The 20773-nt window shown below is 64.7% G+C and overlaps 1 protein-coding gene across 4 annotated transcripts in view; it reads right to left on the reverse strand.

The window, feature by feature from the left end:
* Nucleotides 1-887: 887 nt before the first annotated feature.
* DSCAML1 (DS cell adhesion molecule like 1) overlaps nt 888-20773 on the reverse strand; it is a 113224-nt gene continuing 93338 nt past the window's right edge. For 3 of the 4 annotated variants that reach the window (XM_068916432.1, XM_068916434.1, XM_068916435.1), the window contains 24 exons: nt 20270-20548; nt 19886-20005; nt 19513-19689; nt 15742-15941; nt 14900-14996; nt 14627-14755; nt 13833-14000; nt 13502-13572; nt 12579-12819; nt 11698-11844; nt 11463-11618; nt 10040-10179; nt 8846-8999; nt 8502-8619; nt 8224-8387; nt 8000-8098; nt 6474-6662; nt 6068-6355; nt 5831-5986; nt 5175-5684; nt 4574-4726; nt 4283-4477; nt 2887-3198; nt 888-1754 (listed from right to left, as the gene is read on the reverse strand). In XM_068916432.1, the coding sequence (XP_068772533.1) occupies nt 1309-1754; nt 2887-3198; nt 4283-4477; nt 4574-4726; nt 5175-5684; nt 5831-5986; nt 6068-6355; nt 6474-6662; nt 8000-8098; nt 8224-8387; nt 8502-8619; nt 8846-8999; nt 10040-10179; nt 11463-11618; nt 11698-11844; nt 12579-12819; nt 13502-13572; nt 13833-14000; nt 14627-14755; nt 14900-14996; nt 15742-15941; nt 19513-19689; nt 19886-20005; nt 20270-20548 (4709 nt within the window). In that variant the 3' untranslated portion in view covers nt 888-1308. The remainder of the gene's footprint in view (nt 1755-2886; nt 3199-4282; nt 4478-4573; nt 4727-5174; nt 5685-5830; nt 5987-6067; nt 6356-6473; nt 6663-7999; nt 8099-8223; nt 8388-8501; nt 8620-8845; nt 9000-10039; nt 10180-11462; nt 11619-11697; nt 11845-12578; nt 12820-13501; nt 13573-13832; nt 14001-14626; nt 14756-14899; nt 14997-15741; nt 15942-19512; nt 19690-19885; nt 20006-20269; nt 20549-20773) is intronic. The other variant, XM_068916433.1, reaches the window with a different exon arrangement.

Below are 20773 nucleotides of genomic sequence, written 5' to 3' on the forward strand. Positions count from 1 at the left end.
AACAAGTGATTGTAACTGATGTAGTAAAGCAGTGCTTCTTTCAAGAGTTGAAAAAGAACAGTGATTTTAAAAAAAAAAAAAAAGTTATACGTAAATGTTACAACTGCTAATGTGAGTTAAAATGGAAAGCTTATCTGGTTACTGTAAGGAAGAGATGGAGCCAGTGGGTACCAAGCATGGCTTGAGAAGTGGTGAACAGTTGGAAATATTAGCTAGGAAATTGGAGGAAATAAGGAAACATATGTACTTGATTAGACCTTAAATAGCAGCCGAACCTCCTCTGGAAGGTGATCCCTGCCTGGGAAGCAGGGAAAGGGAAGGAAGGTTGCCGGCTCGGGGGGTGTTGGTGACAGGCGCTGCCCAGCGTTAGCTGGGCTTGTTCTCATTAGCAGTTGTGCGTGCAGGAAGGGGAAGGGTTTAATGCATTTCTTCAGAGGTTAATTGCTGTAACTGGGGAGAAAAAGAGGAACCGAGGTGGGGGAGCGTGCTGGACTTTACAACCTGGTGGAGCTTTGCCATGATTCGCTGCACTTTGCTGGAGTCACCGGACACCCTGCTGTGCCGCACCGCAACCGAGGCGAGCTGGGCTGAGCCGCGCCGCGCCGGACGGTGCTGCGCTGCTCGGCTGCGACCCGGGCCAGCCGTGCGCGCTTCGCCCCGCTCAGCCCGCTCTGCTGTGCTGCGGTTCGTCGCGCCCAGCGCGAGCCACGCGCCGAGTTGCCGCGCTCGGCCGGCGTCCCCGGGGTGCCTGCGGGGAGGTGCCGGAGCGGGCCAGCGCGCTGCGCCTTGCCCCGGCGCCCCGTGCCCTCTCCTGCCCTTCCTCCCATGACGTCCTCCCCCCGTCCCCTGCACCAGCTGTTGGTCTCTTCATTTAAGAAGCACCCACGTATAAACATAACCTTTATTGCACACAGCGCTGGGTTTTTTTTCATAGAAAAAGGTATTAACACATAAGCATTTGCAAATTGAAGCAACTCCTGTTGTTTTCAGAACAGTAAAATAGCATGCAATGTCTTCGAGACGTTCCTTTTTCAAAACCACCGACAACATCAGGGAAAAAGAGTCGCTGAGTCTTTCCTTGTGCCCCTTTCAAAATGATGTGAAATATATATATATATGTTTACATATATATTATATTTTTAAATCTGTAACATCAAATTCTTTGTGCCCTGGTTTCTTTTTCTGTTTGGAGAAGAAGAAAATAGTTTCATTTATACAAAAGAGTTCATTATGTACAAGAGTTTCTGTTATTTAAATATAAATAGCGCAGGAAACCAGCGGAGTTCGTTGTGTTTGTTTTCTAGTGTCCTACACAAGAGTGTAGGATTTGGAATATGCTCCAGCCCCTTGTTTTTGAGACCTTCCTATACCGGATGTGCTCATTTCTAGTAGCGAGTCCCTCGAGCCTCCCATTTTGGTGTGCGTGGGCATGCGCGGCTCGGCGCTGGCGGCGGGCTCGGCGCTGGCGGGGGCAGGAGCAGCGGCGGCGGGCGCAGCGGCGGCGGCGGCGCTGGTTGGGCCGGGCATCGTGAGAGTCCTTTGAGGTAACGTCGTTGCGGAGGAGGCCGGGGGAGGCAGCCCGGCGGGCTTGCTGCCGGCCTCTAGCGTCGTGTGCCTCGCTTGCGTGTGGTAGGCCCTGGCGAGGTTTCGGATGGAGGCTTCCCGGGGCGGCACCACGGGGCACGGGTCGTGCATGTCTGGCTTGCGGAAGAAGGCTTCCGATTTCACGTACAGCGGGAGGTTGCAGTAGTCGCCTGTGGGGGAAAGCAGACCCGGGTGAGGTGTCGGAGACGCTCGGAGATTAGTTGGGAGCTGGTTGCTGGAAGCAAGGGCGCGACCCCGTGCGGGTGGGAGAGCCGACGCCTGTTTTCCCGCTGTTCTTTGCTGCCCTCCTCTCTACAAAGTGAAGTGAACTGTGCTTGCAGCCCAGGGAACTGGCTCTGCCTTTGTTGCTTCCCTGGCAGGTCAAGAGAGGAGCGCTCCCCGCTCTTTGATACTCGTCTCTCTGAAGATGAATGAGACCTGACGCTACGAAAGGGAAATACCTAACATACGGCGTACACGGCCGCTCTGCCTGCCTGGTAATGGGGAGACTATCTGCAAGGAATCACAAAACAAGAGAATTATTTCCTGGCTTCATTACAGCCCCTCTGGGGTCATCCCTGTGTGTTTTTAGTGGTGGCAGCTCTCCAAGACCGATCAGAGCCTTAAATACTGCTCCTTGGCAGGAGCCTCAGTTGGGTGTCATCATCTGCAATAAAGGTAGTGTGAAGGGCCGGTCTGGGTCTCGCGCTTCACGCTTGCTGACGGGTGCACCTTCCTGACGTTTGGCTGCTCCAGGACTGAGCAGGGAGGGAGAGCGGGTAGCAAGAGAGGCCTGGTGCCCCCGAGGGTGGAGACCTCCACACCCAGACAGGTGCTTTCTACGGCCGTGCAACAACGCTGATCTCAGGTGCCGTTGCTAACTTAACATCTGCAGTGCAGAGCCCGGGCAGGACCGGCCCGCTCCTTTGCACGCTCACCTCATTGCAGTTAACGCGATCGAGCATTTCTAACCAGCTGAGAGGCAGTGAGAGGTTCAAGCACGCACAGTGCCTGAAGGCTTTTGGTTAACGCAGCGGTATGGTGGTGGCTAGCTTTAAATCACTGCTTCCATAAGAGGAACAGAGGAGTTTCTGCTCCACACCTGTATTTACATGTGCCAGGAACATGGATTCCCCTCGGGAGACAAATTCCTCTCCATCTATGGGACGGAGGAAAAGCAAGGACTGCTTGTAGTGCTGGCTCCCCCTTGATATCTTAGCTAGAGGGGTCAGACATCATCTCCCCCCTGCCCCAGATATATGGTTGGACGCGCCCAGCACCAGGCCTTGCAGCCACACTTACTCTTGTTTGCTCTGTGCGGGATGGGCACGGCCACGTTCTTGCCTCGGTCGCTGTCCTGGGGCTTGGGCGGAGAGGCTGTGAAGCGGCAGATGCCGGGCTCGGAGGGGGTACTCATGGACGTCATGCTGTCGGCGTTCTCGTTCGTTCCAGTGGTCATCTGGTCTGAGGAGCTATCGGAGATGAAGCACTCGGTGATCTCAAACTTGGCGTGCTGAAGCTGCTCCTCCAGCTTGGCGTGTTCATAGGCTCGGGCCAGCTCCTCGTAGGTGGAGGATGCGCTTTCTGTCGACACCATGCTGTTCCGCCCTTTGTCTGTGGAGGAAGGACAGGTCCAAACCTCAGAATTTCCCCTGCCCTGGAAATGCTGCTTTTCACCTCGTCCTAGCGGTCAAAACGTCTAGGGTATCGCAGCTGGCGTGCACACACTGCTGTGCCCCAAGCCTGGGCACAGACCGCCTCTGCTCAGACACTGCAAGACCCATGGAGCAGCCCCCAGGGAGGGGGACCAGGAGCTTGCAGCAGACTTTGCAGAGATGGTATAAGCCTATGGCGCAGGTAAATCAGTGTTGTCAGTAGTAGTGTTAGGCCTTAGGCTTCAAAAACAGTACTTAGCTGTACCAGGCCTTGCCTGGCCTTGAACCCTTTTAAACTTGATTTTAGCTGTAATTGCAAAAATTATATAATAAACTTTTGCTGCACCTGCAGCTTATTCCAGATCCGGTGGCTGCTGTTTGTCCTGTGTGTGCTGTAACAGCAAAAATCCCGCAAAAGGTCAGGTCCTGTGGGTCTGAGCTTGTTTTAGCTGTATTACTGCTTATAACTTGTTCTAGCTCAGTTTTCGCTTAGGTTTGTACAACAGGGCGGTTCTGCTCCCCAAAGGAAATCATACAGTATACAGGGAACTAGCCAACGTGAATGATCACAGCTAAGCCATGGACCGCTAGGACAGGAAAGCACACCCCGGGGACAAGTGCAGGGCTGAAGCATGCCCAATAACCCTGAGCGGCCCCAAGCCCAAAGCGGAAGAAACCTCACCACCGCCCACTCGCCATGGAGGTGCATGGGAAGGGTGACAATTTGCACCAGAGGACAGATACGTGTGTCTGTTTTAGTGTATTACTAACGATCTTCTACAGAAATTGGATCACGAATGTTAACGCAACCACAAGAAGCAGTGGTTAAATAATGGACTGTTAAATACCCTGACAGTGAACTCGGATTCTGGGATCCTCGTGTATTCTGGTGGTTGCTCAAAATAAACTCGCGTGCCTAACGCTGGCACGTCCCAGGTAGCGACAAGCTGTACAGCAAAGGCAGGAGCCGAGTACGGCGGCGGGGGCTGGCTGCAGCCCCGCGGGCTCGGCCGTAACCCGCCGGCCGGGCGGCGCTGGCTGACCTGTGTCCTGAGAGAGGCTGGCGCTGTAGCTGTCGCTCTCCGTGACTGTGATCCCGTGCTGGGAGCCCACGGTCCTCCAGTCAGAGGTGAGGGTGCGCGCTGGGGTGGACGCCTGGCACTTGGTGAGGGTCCACTGGCTGGAGTACCTGTTGCGGGTGCTGTGCGCGGACTTCACGCTCTTCCTTGACACCGGGTCTGTGGCGGGGAGGGGCCGAGACAAAGTCAAATCGGTTTGGTCCCAGAGCCCCCGCGTCACTCTCCAGCACTGCGCCTCCTGCCACAGCGACTTACTGGTGCCGGGGCGGATGTCCGACATGTCGATGAGGGGCCCCGTGTTCTGGATCAGAGCGGGGTGGTGCAGCGAGACGCCCGTGCAGAAGCTCTGGGGGTTCACGGCCTGGCTGAACTCGGTGTCCGTCACCGGGATCGTAGCTTTGTCGTCCCCTGGGGAGAGACGCTGGAGCTTAGACCTCGCCTCCGCCCGGGGGTTTGCTGCAGGTACCCGCTAGCCCTTGCCCAGCTCGCCAAAGGGTGAGCTCCCTGCACCCCGGCTTCCCCACCGCAGGGAGCCCCCAGCGCTGCTCTGGGCACGGCGGGGCGGGAGCGGCCTGGCCGAGGGCCCACGTCCGGGCCGCGGCAGGCTGCGCCCAGGGAAGAGCGGAGGGATGCTGCCACGATGGCCGGCACCGATGCAAGGGGAGCAAGTCGCCCAGCCGGACCCAGGGGCCCTGCTCTGCCCACGTGGGAGGGAGGGGACACCCTGGGGCCACCTCGGCCCGTGTCTGTCCCCTCTCAGGGCCTGCAGGGGGGCAGGCTCGGGCTCGCGTCCCTTCCCCAGCCCGCTGCTGCTGTGCCCGGGGTCGGGGTGCTGCGGGGAGGGCGCCGCGCTTACCCAGCTGTTTAATGCCCTCCTTGTCCTCGATGAGGAGCTGCACACGAGGGATGTCGATGTGCAGGCGGGGGCCCTGCGGGGGACCCTTCACCGGCGTGTCAAAGCTTCGGTTATTCTTGCTGCAAGGTAGGAGAGGACACAGCGCCTGCGATTGCTGGACAAGCCCCTGCGGCTCAGGCCTCCCGCGGGCTGGGGCTTGCAGCCAGCCCCCCTCCCTGCCAGAGCCAGGCCCCCCAGCGCCGCGGCTGAGCGCCTGCGGTGGGCTCTGGCCCAGACGAGCTCCTGCAGGCGCCAGGACCGGCCTCCCGCCCCCCTCGGGCATGCGGAGCTGCCCAAAAGCAGCCCTGCCGCGAGGAGGCTGATGCACCCCTCCGTCGCCTCCTTCGCGGTGGGGCTGGCACCGGGGCTGACAGCAAGCCCTTCGGCCGCCAAGCCCAGCTCGTGCAACCTGCCGCCAACGGGCTGCGGCGGGGACCCACCTGATCAGCATTTCCGCCAAGCTCTTGGCATCTGCGCAAAAGAGAGAGAAAGGAGGGAAGCTTTTTGAGCGCGAGATGTGGGGCCTAACGGGGCAGCAGAGGGCCGGGCAGGGCGAGCAGCGGCGGCGGGCCGGTCCCCGGCGCGGTGCTCCGAGCCCAGCCGAGCGCCCGGCTCACCTCGCAGCCTCTTCAGCCGCTTCTCCTTCCTCTTCTTGCGGATGATGAAGAGGAGGGCCATGCCGAGCGTGGCCAGGATCACGGGGCAGGCGATGGTGAAGAGCTTCTTCACGTCGTCGCCCTCTCCCTGGGCGGACTTGATAGGCGGGATGGTGCCTAGGGCAGAGCGCGGGCGGTGAGCCCCTCGCCGGCGGCCGGGCGGCTCGGCGGCAGCCCGCCCCGTCCCCCCGCACTCACTGCCGTCGTAGTCCAGCGTGGCGAACTGCGCCGTCTCGTTGCCGCAGCCGGCGCTGTTGCAGGCCTTCATGCGGAGCTCGTACCACGTGGCCTCGCGCAGCTCCGTCAGGAAGACCTCGCTGGAGCTGTTGGTCCGCAGGCTCTGCCACCCCCAGTTGCCCTTGGGCCGGTACTCCAGGACGATGGCGGTGATGGGGCAGCCCCCGCTGCTCCAGCCCTGCAGGTTCAGCCTGGCGTGCGTCGAGTTGATGTGGGTGAAGAGGTGCTGGTCCTTGCTGAAGGAGGGCTCTGCGGGAGAGGAGCAGCTGGCGGGGACGGCTGGGCCCGGGCCGGGGGCCGGCGTCCCCGCTCGGCGCGGCCGTGGGGCCCGTGCGGCCGCGGCTCGGCTCCCGGGCGGCGGGCTCACCTCTGCCGTGGGTCTTGGCCTCGATGATCTCGCTGATGCGGCCAGCCCCCACGCTGTTCTTGGCCGCCAGCTTCACCTTGTACCAGGTGCCGCACTTGAGGCTGTCCAGCTTGAAGGAGCGCTCGGAGGAGCTGATGAACACGTCCTTCCACTCCTCGCTGTTGTCCACGGAGTACTGCAGCACGAAGCCTGCGGGGCGGCGGCGGCGGCCGCGCAGACGGGGTGAACGCCGGCGCGTGCCCGCACCCTCCCGCCCCCCGATTTCCCAGTGCCACGCAGCCTGCGCTAGTAAACCGGCTCCCTGCCCGCAAGGGGCGCAGGGAGCCCTCCAGTCGGAGAGCGTTAAACCGGGGCTGGCGCGGCGGGCGCAGGGCGACCCTGGCTCGAGGTGGCCTTGCCTTCCCCGCGGCGGGCGCCCGGGCGCGCGCCCCACCTGCAGCAGCCTGCCGCCCGTTCCCTGGGTTTTGCCTCCAAATCGGGGAGGTTGAACCGTGCTTGACTAGTGCCGGGGCTGTAAAGGGACCGGCAGCATTAACTGGCTCCCCGGGGAAGCTGCTGCTGCCATTGCACGCCGCCGCCGCCGCCCTTCGCGTGAGCACGCGCGTTGGGCTGCGCGCCGCGTCCTGGATGAGCAAACCCCTTACGCCGCCATCAGCAACGGGCCAAAGAAGGGCTCGCGAGGCTGCCCGCAGGCGCCCGGGCTCGGCCGAGGCGGCGCGACGCCCAGGGCAGCCGCGCACCGTGCCTTCGAGCGTGCACGTGACGGGAGCGACCCTGCTGCTGCGGGAACCGCAACTTTGACTGGTTTTGACCCTTTTTTGTCTATGCAAAAAAAAAAAAAAAACCAAAAAAACCCAACACACCCTCAACTTTAACATTACATTGACGGCTTTGGCGATTTTTGCCTTTTCTTTTGCCAGGTCTCAAGCAGAACCAGCCGGCCAGGCCAGGCTTGCCCGCCTCGGAGGGGCGCCGTGAGCCGAGGGCAGCGCCGCGTTGCAAAGCCGCCGTGCAAGGTGGGCGCGTGGCCCGCACGGCCCCCGGCCGCCCCACGCCCAGCCGCCCGGGCACCCGCTGCCACTTCTTTATTTATTTTGTACCTGCTGCATGTTTTTAATATTTCTAATCCAATTATAACCAAATTTATCAACAGAGTCCGTTGGAGTGAAAGGCTGCTGGCTGGGGAGATTTGCTTGTAATTACTTTCATGCTTTTAATTAATTGTAAGCGAGGGCTCCTTCCCCTCTCGCCACCCCCCCTCGGAGTGCAGCTGCTTCCACGTATAATTCATTAGCTGAATCAGCGCCGAAAGGAGGCTCTGCAAAGCCAGGAGGGTCCCAGCGCCCGCGCGCAGCCCCCGGCCTGCTGGGGACGGGGGGGCGCCGGGGGGACAAATCGTCCTCCGCCAGGCTCAGCGCTCCGCCGGCACCAGGAGACACAGCGCGGCCACCGGGGCTGGCCCTGGCCGCCGGCACGCGAGCAATTACCGGCGTGCCCTTCGCCAGCGACCTCAGCGCGTGCCCTACCTCGGATGGAGCTGCCGCCGTTGTCCCCGGGAATCCAGGCCAGCGTGATGGAGGACGCCGAGGTCTTGGACACCGTCAGGCGGGGCTGGTCCGGGGGCACTGGGGGAGAGCGCAGCGCCCGTGTCACGCGCCGCGCTGCCGGCGGAGCCTCCCCCCGGAGCCCCTGGCCGGGCTGCCGCCGAAACCGCCCCGCTGGCAGAGCCCGGCCAGGGGCCGGCCCTCACCTTGCACCAGCAGGTTGATGATGATGGTGTCGAAGCCCCAGGTGTTGGTGGCGGTGCAGGTGTAGTAGCCCGAGTCCTCGGCTTTCACCGAGCGCAGCACCAGCGTGCCGTTGGCCTGGATCAGGCGGTGCCCGTCCACCGTCACGGGGATGGCGGTGTCCTCGCTGCCGGGCAGAGCGGAGGCCCAGGGCGCGTCAGCCGCGTGCGAGGCTGCCCGCGTGCCCGGCGCGGCCGGCCGCTGCTCCCCGCCCCGCCGGGCAGCCCCCGGCCCTCCTCACCTGTCCTTCGTCCACTTGATGGCAGGGACCGGCTCGCCGACGGAGTTGCACGGCAGCCTCACGTCCTTCATCCACGGCGTGGTGACGGTGCCGCCGAAGGAGATGATCTTGGCTGGGGCTTTGGGGGAGGAGGAGGAGGAGGAGGAGGAGGAGGACGTCAGCCTCTTGCGCCCCGGGCACGCTTCGTCCCCGGCGCAAGCTGCTACGGAGCAGCCACAGGAAGGCAAGGGGCAGCCGGGGCACCGGCGCCGGGACGCAGCCGAGCGCCTGCCCCGCTCCGGGCAGAGCTGCACGGCCCTGGCCGTCCCCGTCCCCGCAGCCCCTCCGCCAGCCCGCCGCCGTACCTTTCCCGGCAGGCTCGATGGTGACCTTCTCGCTGATGTTGCCGCGGCCGGCGGAGGTGACGGCGGCCACCCACAGCATGTACTGCTGCCCGCGGTTCAGGTGGGCGATGCGGTAGAAGAGCTGGTCGGGGCTGGTCTCGTACTCGCTGGGAGCCTGCGCGGGGGGAGGCCGGCCCCGGTTAGCCCCCGGCGCCCCGGCCCCCGCACGCCGACGGCGCCCGAGCTCGCCGCGGGGAACCGCATGCGGGCCGGCCAGGGGCCGCGGCGTCCCCGCGCCGGTGCCGCCTGCCCCGGCGCCTCCGGCCGCCTTGCCGCTGCTAAGCTCCCCATCGCCCTGCTCTGCGCAAGGACGGCCCGCCGGCGGGACCGGTTTGCTTGGCTCCTGCTCCCCGCAGCGCCGGTCGGCGCCTCTCAATGCCAGCGCAAACCGGCGGGTGTCGTAATTTCTCCAGGGAGACGGGGCCGGAGCCGGAGGAGCAGATGGCTGCGGCGGCACGGTGTGTTCCAGGGAACTCACGCTCCCCCGGCCTGCCCTCGCCTCCCGCGGCAGCCGGCCCAAGGCGCGCGCCAGGGAGCCGGGCGCAGCGCCCGCGGGGCTGCCCACGGAGCGAGGGCGCTACGGCTCGGCGCGACGGATGCGTGGCGTGCGCGGCGCTGCCCAGCTCGCCGCGCGGGCGCCGTCTTCCAACGCGCACCCTGGCCGGGGCCACGGATGGAAACGGACCCCACAAGCAGGCACCTATATGACTAGTGCATCGTACGCATAATTTTTTTTTTTTTTTTAACCAAATGACAGTTTTGACAAGATGCCAAGAAAACAATATCGGATCCCAGCGGTTTTACCAGTTGCTTTGATGAAAAGATTATGTTGCCCTGGAAACCAGCGGCTCCGATAGTGAAATGAGTTTGCGAAGGAGCTTTTGATAAGCACTAGTCTGCAGCCCTCCCATCAGCCTCTCCCTCGCGAAGCAGGGACGGGGCCGGGTTTCAGTCCTGTTTTACTTCGGGTCGGCTGCCAGCAAGGAAAACGTCTTGCGCGTCCCCTCTTCCGCAAGGCGTGCCGAGTGGGGCAGAGGCCAGAGGAAGGCACTAGCCGGCGGGTCTACGCGCAGCCGTGGGTCGTGCCGCCGCCGCGCTCCGAGCGCGGCCACGCGCACCGCGCCGGCCCCTTCCCCACGCCCCCCCCCCCCTTACCGGCTGCCCGGAGCCGGGGCTGGAGCAGAAGATGGTGTACTTCCGGATGATGCCGTTGGGCTTCGCCGGCGGCAGCCACGACACCACCACGCTGCTGGCTGAAGACGGGACGGCCTTGATGCCGGCCGGGGGCCCTGGAACTGCGCAGGGGAGAGCGCTGCAGCGCCGGTGGCGGGAAGCGTCCCGAGGGCCCGCACGGACGGCGGCTTGCACGGCCTCCCCGCCTTCCAGCGCTGCCCCCGTGTATCTCCTAATCCACTAACGTGCCCGCCCGGCATATCCCCGCGCTGCACCTCCCCAGCACCTGGGGACGGCGGCCCACCGCCTCTTCGCAGCCCGAGGACAGCGGGCGCCTGGGAAATGCTCTGGAACCGAGCTAATGGCATTCAAGCAGGGCAGCCAGGGGGTGTAAATATTTAAATATCTGCACTTAAACAGAAAAAAGGGAAATGCCCTGCCTGTAGCTGCACGCCAAGGCTGCAGCAGCCACGGCCGCCCTTCCTGCCCCTGGCCGGGGCGAGGCGCCCGCGGAGCAGGGGACGGCAAGGCAGCCCGGTGCCGGGGCTCGGCCGGCCGAGGCGGCTCCGCTGGGCACGAGGACAGCCGGCGGCCGGGCGCGCACGCTGGCCCTTTGCTGCTCCGCGCCGGGACTACAGCGCGTCTGTCGGGCTAATCAGCCCAAGAGCATACGTTTGTCCGGAGACCCTCGGGAGCGGGGCCGGCTGGCGGCCGCGGGGCGGGAGCCCAGTCCCCGGGGCAAAGCCCCGCTCCCGCGGGCGCAGCCCGGGGCAGCCGCCGAGGGCAAGGCGCAGCAGCAGGAGACCCCCGCGCGGGGCTGCTTCCCGGCCCTGCCGGCCCCGCGCGCGAGGCCCTGGCGGCAGGGCAGCTCTGCCAGGGAAGGGAGGTCTTCCTCCGGCTGCGCAAGGAGCAGGGAAGGCAGGAGAAGCCCGGCCGCCCGCTCCGGGGGCTGCCGAGCCGCCTTCCTTTACTCATTGCTGATGGCAACGCTCACTCGTCTTACTGCTAATTAACACGTGCTACTGCTTTATCAATCAGGGTCAGAGGAAATGGCAGCGGCGCGCACCGGCTCCCTCCTCGCCTGCCCCGGCCCGGCCGCCGCCGTGCAGGCAGCCAAGCCGGCGGGCTGAGCGCGGAGGCGCTGGCTCGGCCGCTGCGCTCCTTGCGAGGGGTTTTTATAGAGACGCATAACCCCTCCGAGGCACCCGCGCTCCTCTGGCTGCGACTGCACGGTGCAGATGCCGGGGAGGCTTTGAGCGCGCCGATCAGAGGTGGCCACGGCACCCTGAACAGCCCGGTGAGGTGGTGCTCAGCGCCAGCAGCTCCCCGAGGCGCCCGGCACGGGATGAGAGGGACCGCGGTGGCCGGTCCCCGCTGTGGGCACAGGGCTGGCGCTGCCACTTACTGTCCTCCTTGGTCTGGATGTAGAGCACGCTGCTGCGGACGCCGTCGCCGGCCTGGGTGTAGGCCAGCACCTGGACGCTGTAGTTGGTGAACTTCTCCATGCCCCGCAGCTCCACGCGCTCCCGCGTCGTCGTGATGTTCTGCATCTCCCCCCACTCTGCAAGCAGAGGGGACCGTCAGCCTGCCGAGCCCGCTGCCCGCCCGCCCCGGCCGGGCAAGGAGCCAGGAGCACCCACCTCCGTCCATGTAGAGGGACCAGAAGATGACCCGGTAGCCCTTGAGCACGCCGTTGAGGGTGCTGCGTGGCGGCTCTGACCAGGAGATGACCGCCACGTCCGACGTGATGGAGATGGCCCGCACGTTCTCGGGGGGCTGGCTGGGAACTGAGGAGGAGCAGAGGGCCGGGGGCCGGTCAGCGGGAGCGGGGCGCCGCGCCTGCCCGCTCCCCGGGGCCGCGGCAGGCCGTCAGGGCAGGCGCCGCGCTTCCCGGCGAGGGCAGAGCGGGAGAGCTGGCTGGATGCGAGGTAATTAGATCCCACTGCCCCAGAAGAGGTAACTCTAATTTTTACGAGCATTTAAATGGTAATACATCACCGTAACGACGCTCCTTGAAAATGATTATTGTTTCATATTACTTAGGTGTAAAAATATAAGCACCATGTAATTAGGGACTGCGTGTAATAAACTAATACAGATAGTCCGTTTGAACAAAATGAAGGTAATATAATTAGGGAAAAGACACTATTGCTAAAACAGGGGCCCCTGAATACCCCAGGAGGAGCGCTAATACAGCCAGGAACCGCTCACGGTTTGACAGGCTAACAAGAGCCTTAATTAAGTAAGAAAAACTGCCGAGCAAAGGCGGCGCAAAACTTTGTGGTTGTTGCCTCTAAAAGGACTCCGGGGCGGCCGGCGCTCTCTCGCCGGCGGCGCAGAGCCGGGCCGGCAGCCGCCCGCGCCGCTCCAGGCCCTCGGGGCCGGCAGGGGCTGCCGGGAGGGCGAGCCGGCGCTCCCGCGCCCCCGGGACCTCCGCCTGGAGACGGCAGCGGGCGCTCCGCTGGTGCCACCCCACCGCCCGGGCGCGCCGAACCCGCTGGCCGGGGCCGGGCAGGCTCACCGTCCTCCAGGGTGGTGGCGTTGATCTCGCTGGAGGACGGCCCCGTCCCCGCGCGGTTGAACGCCTGCACCACCACCCCGTACTGGGCGAACTTCTTCAGGTTGTCCAGCGTGTAGACCTCGCTGTCGCCGGTGGCCTTCATCTCCACGATGCTGTACTGCCCGTTGCTGCCCGGGCTGTTCTCGCGGTACCCGATCTGGTAGCCGCGAATGACGCCGTTCTGCAGCTCCTTCCTCGGGGCCTGGGGAAGGGGGAGGCAGCAGGGCGCAGCGTCAGCGCGGCCGCCAAGGCTTCCCACCGGCCCGCGCTGCTCGGTCGCAGAGCAGGCTGCCAGCCTTAAAAATGCGCGCGGCCGGGCTGAAATCGATCGTAACGATATTTCTCTGAAGCATTAAGAAATCAATAAGGCTGATTGCAAATTTATGTTATAAAGCCAGAGCGCTCCATCTCGCCGAAATACTCCTAAAACGAAGTGACTTATCTTTCAAGTGAATCTTATTTTTCATTAATCTGTTTTTCAGCGCTTAAGGGGAGGGGAGGGGGAGAAGCTGGGACCCCAAATTTATTGGCTTGCCAGTTCGTTCTGAGGTCCTAACTTTATAATCAATTTTATTTTTCATTACGCACCTTCTGAAAAATAACGCTGAGTCTAAATTTTATTGATATTTGCTGAACAGTTTGCAGCCAAGTGCCTTGGTTTTTACATATTTATCCTCTCTTTCCCTGTGCCCCCCACAGATAACCTACGAGATAATGAGCTTGTTATAAAACATGATTAATAAGGACCCCATGTGATGCAGCCGAGTTGCACACCCAGCCTCCAAGCTTTCATTTTGTCGAGTCGATTTTTCTCGGCCATCCTAACTCTGACGACAGTCCCGGTCCCACGACACCCTGCTCCCGCGCCACCCGGCCCTGCTCACCTTCCAGGTCACCTGGATGCTCTGGGATGTCATCGGCTGCAGGGTGACATCCATGGGGGGCCCGTCGGGAGCTGTGGTGAAACAGACCCAAAAGACCGCGTTGAGAAGCGCCGGAGAAGGACCACCCCCCCCGCCTCCCCCCCCCCAAATCGGAAAAGTGCTCGGGCTCTCGGGGCAGCTCTGCTGCAGCCAACTTCACATCCGGGAAAACAAAAAAGCGGGATGCAGGGGAAAACTCAAACCTGAGTGCCGTGCCCTGGCCCCTCTGCCCTGCCGCCGGAGCCCGGCCACCTCCCCGGCGCCCCAGCGCACAGCGAGCCGCGCGAGGCACCTGCTTCCTCCGTGCTGATGGTGAGCTCCTTGCTGGGCTCGCTGCGCCCAATCTTGTTGAAGGAGTACATGCGGATGCTGTAGACCGAGGCCGGGTGGAGGTCCACGATGTTCGCCTGGTTGATGGTCGGGGAGATGTTGCGCGTAGACTGCTTAAAGTCCCACGAGTCTGGAAAGAGCAGTAGCGTGGGAAAAGCGGGTCAGGACCCTGGCGGCTCCGCGAAGCCCAGGCCGGCCGCCGCGGCTCGCCGAGCAGCGTGCTCCTCCGCGCGCCCCCGGGAGCGATGTCCCTGCACGCGGGCTCAGCCCCGGCAGGGCCATCGGCACGCGGCTCGGCCGCTCTCCTCCGCGGCCGGCGCCAGGCTCAGCCCCGGGGCAGGGCACCGCCGGGCAGGGCTGGGGGGCCCGCGGGCCCCGCAGAGAGGGGCGCCGTCCCCCGCCTGCCTTCCGTGCTGCTCCGAGTTTGGCTTTTTGCAAATATTGTCTCTTTTAATATTCCCTTTCAAATGCTCCCATCTAGCGTAAATTAACATATTTCATTAATGCCGCTCTAACCTTTCTTCATCAAAGGAAGCGGGAGCCAGAATATTCCCTTTAAAAGCCATGCAGCCAGGCGCAGCCGGCTTTGCAGCCGCAACCCTAAGCGGCCCCCGCGCCGTCCCGCCGGCCACGGCCGGGGCCCGCCAGCCGCCTTCGCCGTCGGGGCGACCGAGGCCGGCCCGGCCCGCGGCGCCCAGCGGCCGCCGGGAGACGCGACAGCGGCAGGGAGGGAGCCGGCGGTCGGCCGCCACCCACCGGACTTGTTCTTGTACTCGATGTCGAAGCCGGTGATGATGCTGTTGCCGTCGAACCGCTGGGTCCACCGCAGGTTCATGCTCCGGGCTTTCACCTCGCGGATCTCCAGCTCCGGCGGGTCGGGGGGCTCTGGCGGAGGACGGGGCAGGTAAGGAGACGCCGCCCGCGCCTCCAGCAGCCCCGGGCTCCCCAAGGCCGGCGCCTCGGCCGCCACCGGCTGCGGCGCGGCAGGGCGAGGGGCTGGCGCGAGCCGGCGCGCTCGGCACCTCCCACCTTGGACGGTGAGCTGGATCAAGCCTCGGTCCTCGCCGTACGAGTTGATCGCGTGGCAGGAAAAGAAGACAGAGTCGCCGCGGTCGGCCGGCTTCAGCTAGGGATGTTTCCGGGAGAGAAGAGAAGCCGCTTCAGTCGGGTTACCGCTGCGACAGCGGGAACTTCCCCTCCGCAAGGCTCCGCGGCGGCGGCCCTGAGCGCCGCGGCGCCGTGCCCTCGCCTCCTCCCGGCGCCGCGCGGAGCTCTGCCCGCCCGGGCAGGACCCCAGCCCTTCAGCTCCCCGGCTGACAAGTCTCCAGCGCTGCAAAACCGCCTCGAGAACAGGAGCCCGTCTCACAGGGGGCCGGCACTGGGCGCAGGCAGACCTTGCGCCGACGGAGGACTGCAGCGGCGCCTCCCCGGACGGGGCCGCTTGCTGGTTTTTAGCACTTGGTCTGCAGCAAAGCGAGCGCAGCTCCTCCGTGGCCGCCGGCCGGCGCCGCATCGCACCCGCCTGCCCCGCTTCACAGCGGGTGAGCCCCACGCCGGGCTTCGTTCCCCTCGGCTTCCCGGCACTGCGGGCGCACGCAGCCCCCCCGCCACCCCCCCGGAGCCCCCCGAGTCTTGGGTGGGGGGGGGGGGCCTCTTTTACCCCATTCGAGGGTGTTCGCCTTGGCTGCACGGCCAGCCGGCAGCACCAGGCTGCACCATCCCCGCTGCGGACGTGCCCTCCCGCGGGCGCTGTGCCACCCCTCTGTGCCCCCTTCGTGCCCCCCCCTTGGGAGCCCGTGCAGCTTCCGGGGTCCGCGGGCCTCCGAGCGGGCTCCCGCTCGGGACCGCCGCCTCTGCGCTCTGCCGCTCACCTTGAGGGTGGAGATGACCTCGTCGCCGTTGTCCTTGGTGGCGATAGCGTAGCGCATGTTGCGGTCGGGGTCGATGACGGTGTCGCCCTTCTCCCAGCGGATAATGATGGGCCGCTCGCCCCGGGCGGTGCAGTTGAGCTCCTTCACCTGGCCCTTGATGGCGATGGTGGTGTTGGGATGGGAGGTGATCATGGCCGGGACTGCGGGCAGCGAGAGGGGGCTGAGCGGGCCGCGGCGGGGAGGGGGCGCGCGCACCGCAGCCCGCAGCGCAATCGTTCCGCTGCCTTACACAGCTCGGGATCATAAAATAATGAAGCAGATAAATTTTATAATGCATAGCATTACACCGGGATAGACAATAAAACGTGAAAGACAAATAACCAAGCGCAGGCTGTAATGAAGAGAAAGCCTCCAGTCTGAGACGTGCGAGTATGAATTATTGACTAAGGTTTTACACTCCCGGGGATGAGAGGAAGAATGTTTTCCATCACAGATTTGCATAATTCACTCGCATAAACCTGGGCAGAATGTAGAGCGCGATGGCACATCAGCCAGGCAGCCTTTGCACTGCAGATGCAGATGGAGAGATTCCCCCCCCCACCCGCCGATACTCTCCCAAATCTGCAGAGCAGGAAAAGGGGAAGGCCCCCCGGCTGCGTTTGCCTCTCCCGAAGCCGGAGCCCGGCCGGCGACACGGAAACTTCCGCGCCCCGCGCCGGCCCCTCCTCTCGCAGCGCGGCGCCCGCCAGCGGGGCGCCTTCTCCGGCGAGCGCGCGGGGCGGCACCCGCGCAGCCGGTGCCCAGGGCGCCGGGCGGCAAAAGCAGGGTGGGGGGCAACGGGCGCAGCCTGGGCAAGCGGGGGAAAAATGCAATGCATAAACAAACAGCGCTGCTGAGTCCCGCAGTAATATATGGTAATGGCAATCCGCAAAGGCAACACACACTGTTATAATGGGACACAAGAGGCTCTAATGAGCTATGACTTCTCGGCTTTCTGTGGCAATGTAATTCAATTAGCAGCTAAGGAAAGCGCTGCTCTCGGGCGGGCGGCGGGCGCAGGGCAGGCGCCCGGCAGGCTGGGGCGGCCGCAGGGGCGCCTCCGCCGGCCCTCCGAGAGCCCCGGGCGGACCCCGCCGCCGGGCAGCCCCGCGCGAGCGGAGCGCAGGAGCCGGCGGGCAGGCTCGGCCGGCGCGGGGCCGAGGGCGAGCCGCGGGCAGGACGGGCTGAGCGGCGGCCCCCGGACAGGAGCTCCGCTGCAGACCGCGCTTCGCTGCCACGCGCTTGCTGGCCTTTGATTAAAAGCAGCGCCTCGGATGCAAGCACACCGACGTCCCTGCGTCGGCCGGCTCCCGGGAGAGCGGCGGCCAGCAGCCGTCGCCTGCCGCCGCCACGGCTCCCCTGCGCTCCCGCCGCCCTCCGCCGCGGCTGGCGGTGGCGCGCAGCCCTCGCCGCGCGGCGGCACCGCCTCGTAGCCCTGCTAACAAGGCCCAGACAAGTGGCTGATGCCGCTCGCCGGGCGCGGATAAGGCTGCTACAAAGGGGGCTGTCAGCACCCAGCGCGTCGAGCCGCTTCCCCGGCTGCGCGGCGAGGGCAGCAAAGGCGCCCGCTCGCCCCCCGCCTGGCTCCGAGCTGCCTCTGTCATGGTAATGTGATTGCACCCCTTTCGCCTTCCTTTCTACACTGATTAGCTGACTTTCACCTGAAGCATGAGATTAATTCAAATTGCACGGAAGCAATCAGTTATGCTCCGGGAGCAGGCGAGCGAGCTCGTCCCCGCTTCCCGGGGCGCCGGGACGGCGGGGGCGCGCGGGCAGCCGCCCCTCTCCCCCCACCGCCGCGCCGCCCCGCGGCCCCAGCCCCGGGCACGGCACCCTCTCGGCCCCTCGCTCGCGCCGTCGCCGCCCAGCGAGGCGTGCAGCCGTGTGCGAAATCCCATTTGTCACGCGTGCGCGCGCGCTCTCCCCACCCGCGCGCGGCCCCCCCGGGGGGACCGTCGTGTCCCCCCCGCAGCAGCTTCCTCCGCTCGCCTCCTTTCGCTCCGCACGCGGCACCCGATGCTAACCAGGTTCTTCCCAAAGCACGGCAGCGCCGGCAGGGGCCAGGCAGGCGCCGGCGCTCGGGGCGGGCCAGCTCAGCGCGCCACCTTTGCCTTCGTTTTGAGATGGCAACGCCGCAGCCCCGCTTTGCCGCGCGAGCCGAGGGCTGAGCCCCGGGCACGACCCGGCCGGCAGGACCCAACGCGCGGCCCCGGCACCGGTGGGCTGGCGTGCTACCTGTCCGTCTCGGCTAGTGCCGCGGAGCCCATCGCCGCGGCGTCTGGGAAGCCGGCGTGCAGACCTGGCCCGGCTTGCAGGGCGCCGTGGCCCTTCCCCGCAGCGCCGCTTGGAGGGCTGCTGCCCTCTGCCCCGCCGGCACCTCCCGCGCCGGCTCGCGTTCACTTCCCTTCAACTCTGTCCACGTTGGCCTGACTGCAAACGCAAGCCGGCACTGATCTCACTGTAATTGGCCTGACATTTCACTAAACAAACAAAAATCAAAAAGTGAAACAAAACAAAGAGCCCCATATAATGCTTAATTGGCTGTGGCGCTTTGTCTACCTATTCATTCAAACCTTTTCAAAGGCTGCCGAGGGCTCCAGGAAAGGCAGGCGCACATGCATAATAAGGTTATGTGCTATTCAAGTCAGCGAGCGCCCTGTCCTGGGATGCAATTATACCAGAGAGCAGGGACACGGCAGCAGCTCAGGCTCGGAGACTTCAGCGCGCTCGCTCGGCATTCATCGCCTCGACTCCGTACCTGCGCCTCATTGAAGTACGCCGTTTGAAGTCGCTCTTCGCAACCCCTCAATCAGCGGGATAAATTAACCAGCTGGCAGCGAGGGGAAGAGGAAGAGCGCGGGGAGATGGGCAGGGGAGGAGGCCGAGCGGCGCGGGGCTGCCAGGAGGGCCGCCCCAGCCAGGGCCCGGCCGCCCCGACGGCCGCGGGCAGCCTTCGCCCCGCTCTGCTTTAGGGCCACGGAAAGCCACCAGCGGCGGCCCCAAAGCTTTCCTGGCCCTGAGCGTGGCTGAAGCGAGCATCCCGCCAGGCAACCCGGCCGGAGGGCACGCACGGCGGCCCCCAGACAAGACGTTCCCAACCTTAAGATGCGGCGGCTCCGATATTTCACAGGCCGAGGCTTCAGGACACGCAGGGCAGGGCTGGCGGCTCGGGACCGCAGCGTCAAGGAGCCGAGACGGAGCGCGCTGCGGCGACACCAGCGAGCCGCCCGCCGCAGGGCCGAGCGCGGCTCGACTGCTCCTCCCCCCCCACCGCCTCCTTTGCGGTTCAAATCTGGCAGCAACGACCCGAACAAGCAGGCAGGCGCTGCAGATTATGTATTCTGCTGACGGCAACGGGAGAGGAATCCGATAATAAGCACAGTTCAAACAAGGTGTCTAACCGCACTTCCCGGCCCGGCCCTGTCAAATTCGCCAAGCTATTTCCTTCCCTCCTGAAGGCTGCAGATTGATGGCCTGGTTTCGGTAAGGACAAAGCGTTTTCAGGAGCGGAAGGGAGGCCGGTCCCCGGAGGGGCAGAGGCGACCCCCCTCGCCAGGTGCTGGCCGGGGGCGTGCGGCGCTGAGCCCGGCAGAGCGGGCCGGCCGCGCGACGCCCCCGCTGCGGACAGGCGGCGGGAGCTGCCGCACGGCCCACCGCGCGCCGGCGATGAGCTGCCGACGTTTCGGCCGGGCCGCGGGCAGGTCCCCGGCCCTCCGCCGCCCTGCGACTTACTCTTCACAGTGAGAAACATGGACTTGCTGATGTCTGTCCCCACGCCGTTGCTGGCCTGGCAGAGGTAGTAGCCGATGTCCTCCTCCAGCACGTGGCGAATGAGCAGGGAGCTGTTGGGAAGGATCTGGATGCGGCCGGTGAGGGGTATGGGGTGATACTGCTGCGGGTTCCCACTTCCTAGGAGGAGACGCAAAGAAGCAGAGCTACGAGAGCGCAGCCAAGGCGGAGAGGCGCTGGTCCCCAGGAGAGGGGACGGCCCTTGGGTGCCTCCCTGGCCCTGGGCCGAAGCGCTACGTGACCCAAAGCAGAGCCCGCGCGCGCCTGTCCCGCGAGCAGACCCTCAGCCCGCCGCGCCGCCGTGCCTGGCGCCTACCTTTGGCGTGTTTCCACATGACTTTGGGAGGGGGGTACCCATCAACGGAGCAGTTCAGCACCCCAGCTTTCCCATAGATGCCATCTTGGTTGTTGGGTTGAACCACAAAACGAGGAGGCACTGCATTATTCGGGATAAAAGACAGTCACTACGGCGCGAACCCCACCCGCTTCTTGCAAGCGAACGTGGCGGCCCCGGCTCTCCCTCCCTCTCGCCGCGCTGCTCCGGCAAGCCCTCAGCTGCAGAAGAGCGTTATCTGCCCTCAGCCTCCCTCCCAACTTCTCTCCGCTCCCTGCCGTGTTACGCCTCCACCTCTGCCCGCCCCGCCAGGCCGAGCGCGGCCCCAGGCAGCGGCAGGGACCCGGCTCCCCCTCGGGCGCTCACCTCGCACTATGAGCTGCCGCTCGCGGCTGACCGTGGCGGCGGCGTTGCTGGCGATGCACGTGTAGTTGCCGTTGTGCTTGAGGGAGACGCTGGAGATCTGCAGGGAGCTCATGAACTCTTTGCTCTCGATGGTGACCCCAGAGCCGGAGAGGATGACGTGCCCGTCCTTCCTCCAGGTGATGTGGATGGGCATGTCCCCGGAGGAGACCACGCAGGGGATGTAGAGGAGCTGCCCGATGGAGGCTGGCGGGAACTCGAAGGGCTGGATCAGAGGAGGGACTGCCAAGGGGAGAGGCAGAGCATGCTGTAAGCGTCGCCTACGGAAAGCCTTCCTCCCGGGGACAGTTGGGGCTCGGGGAACGGTGCCCGTCCCCTGCTCCCTGCAGCTGCCTGGCGTTCGTGGCGCCACCGTGCCCGCCCGCTGCCCCAGCGAGCAACGCGGTCCGCCGGCTCCGTTTCTCAGAGCATCACGTCGCAACAGGGCACGGAGCAGCCCATGCCTTT

Source organism: Struthio camelus, chromosome 22, assembly GCF_040807025.1.
Source record: "Struthio camelus isolate bStrCam1 chromosome 22, bStrCam1.hap1, whole genome shotgun sequence".
NCBI classification, from domain to species: domain Eukaryota; kingdom Metazoa; phylum Chordata; class Aves; order Struthioniformes; family Struthionidae; genus Struthio; species Struthio camelus.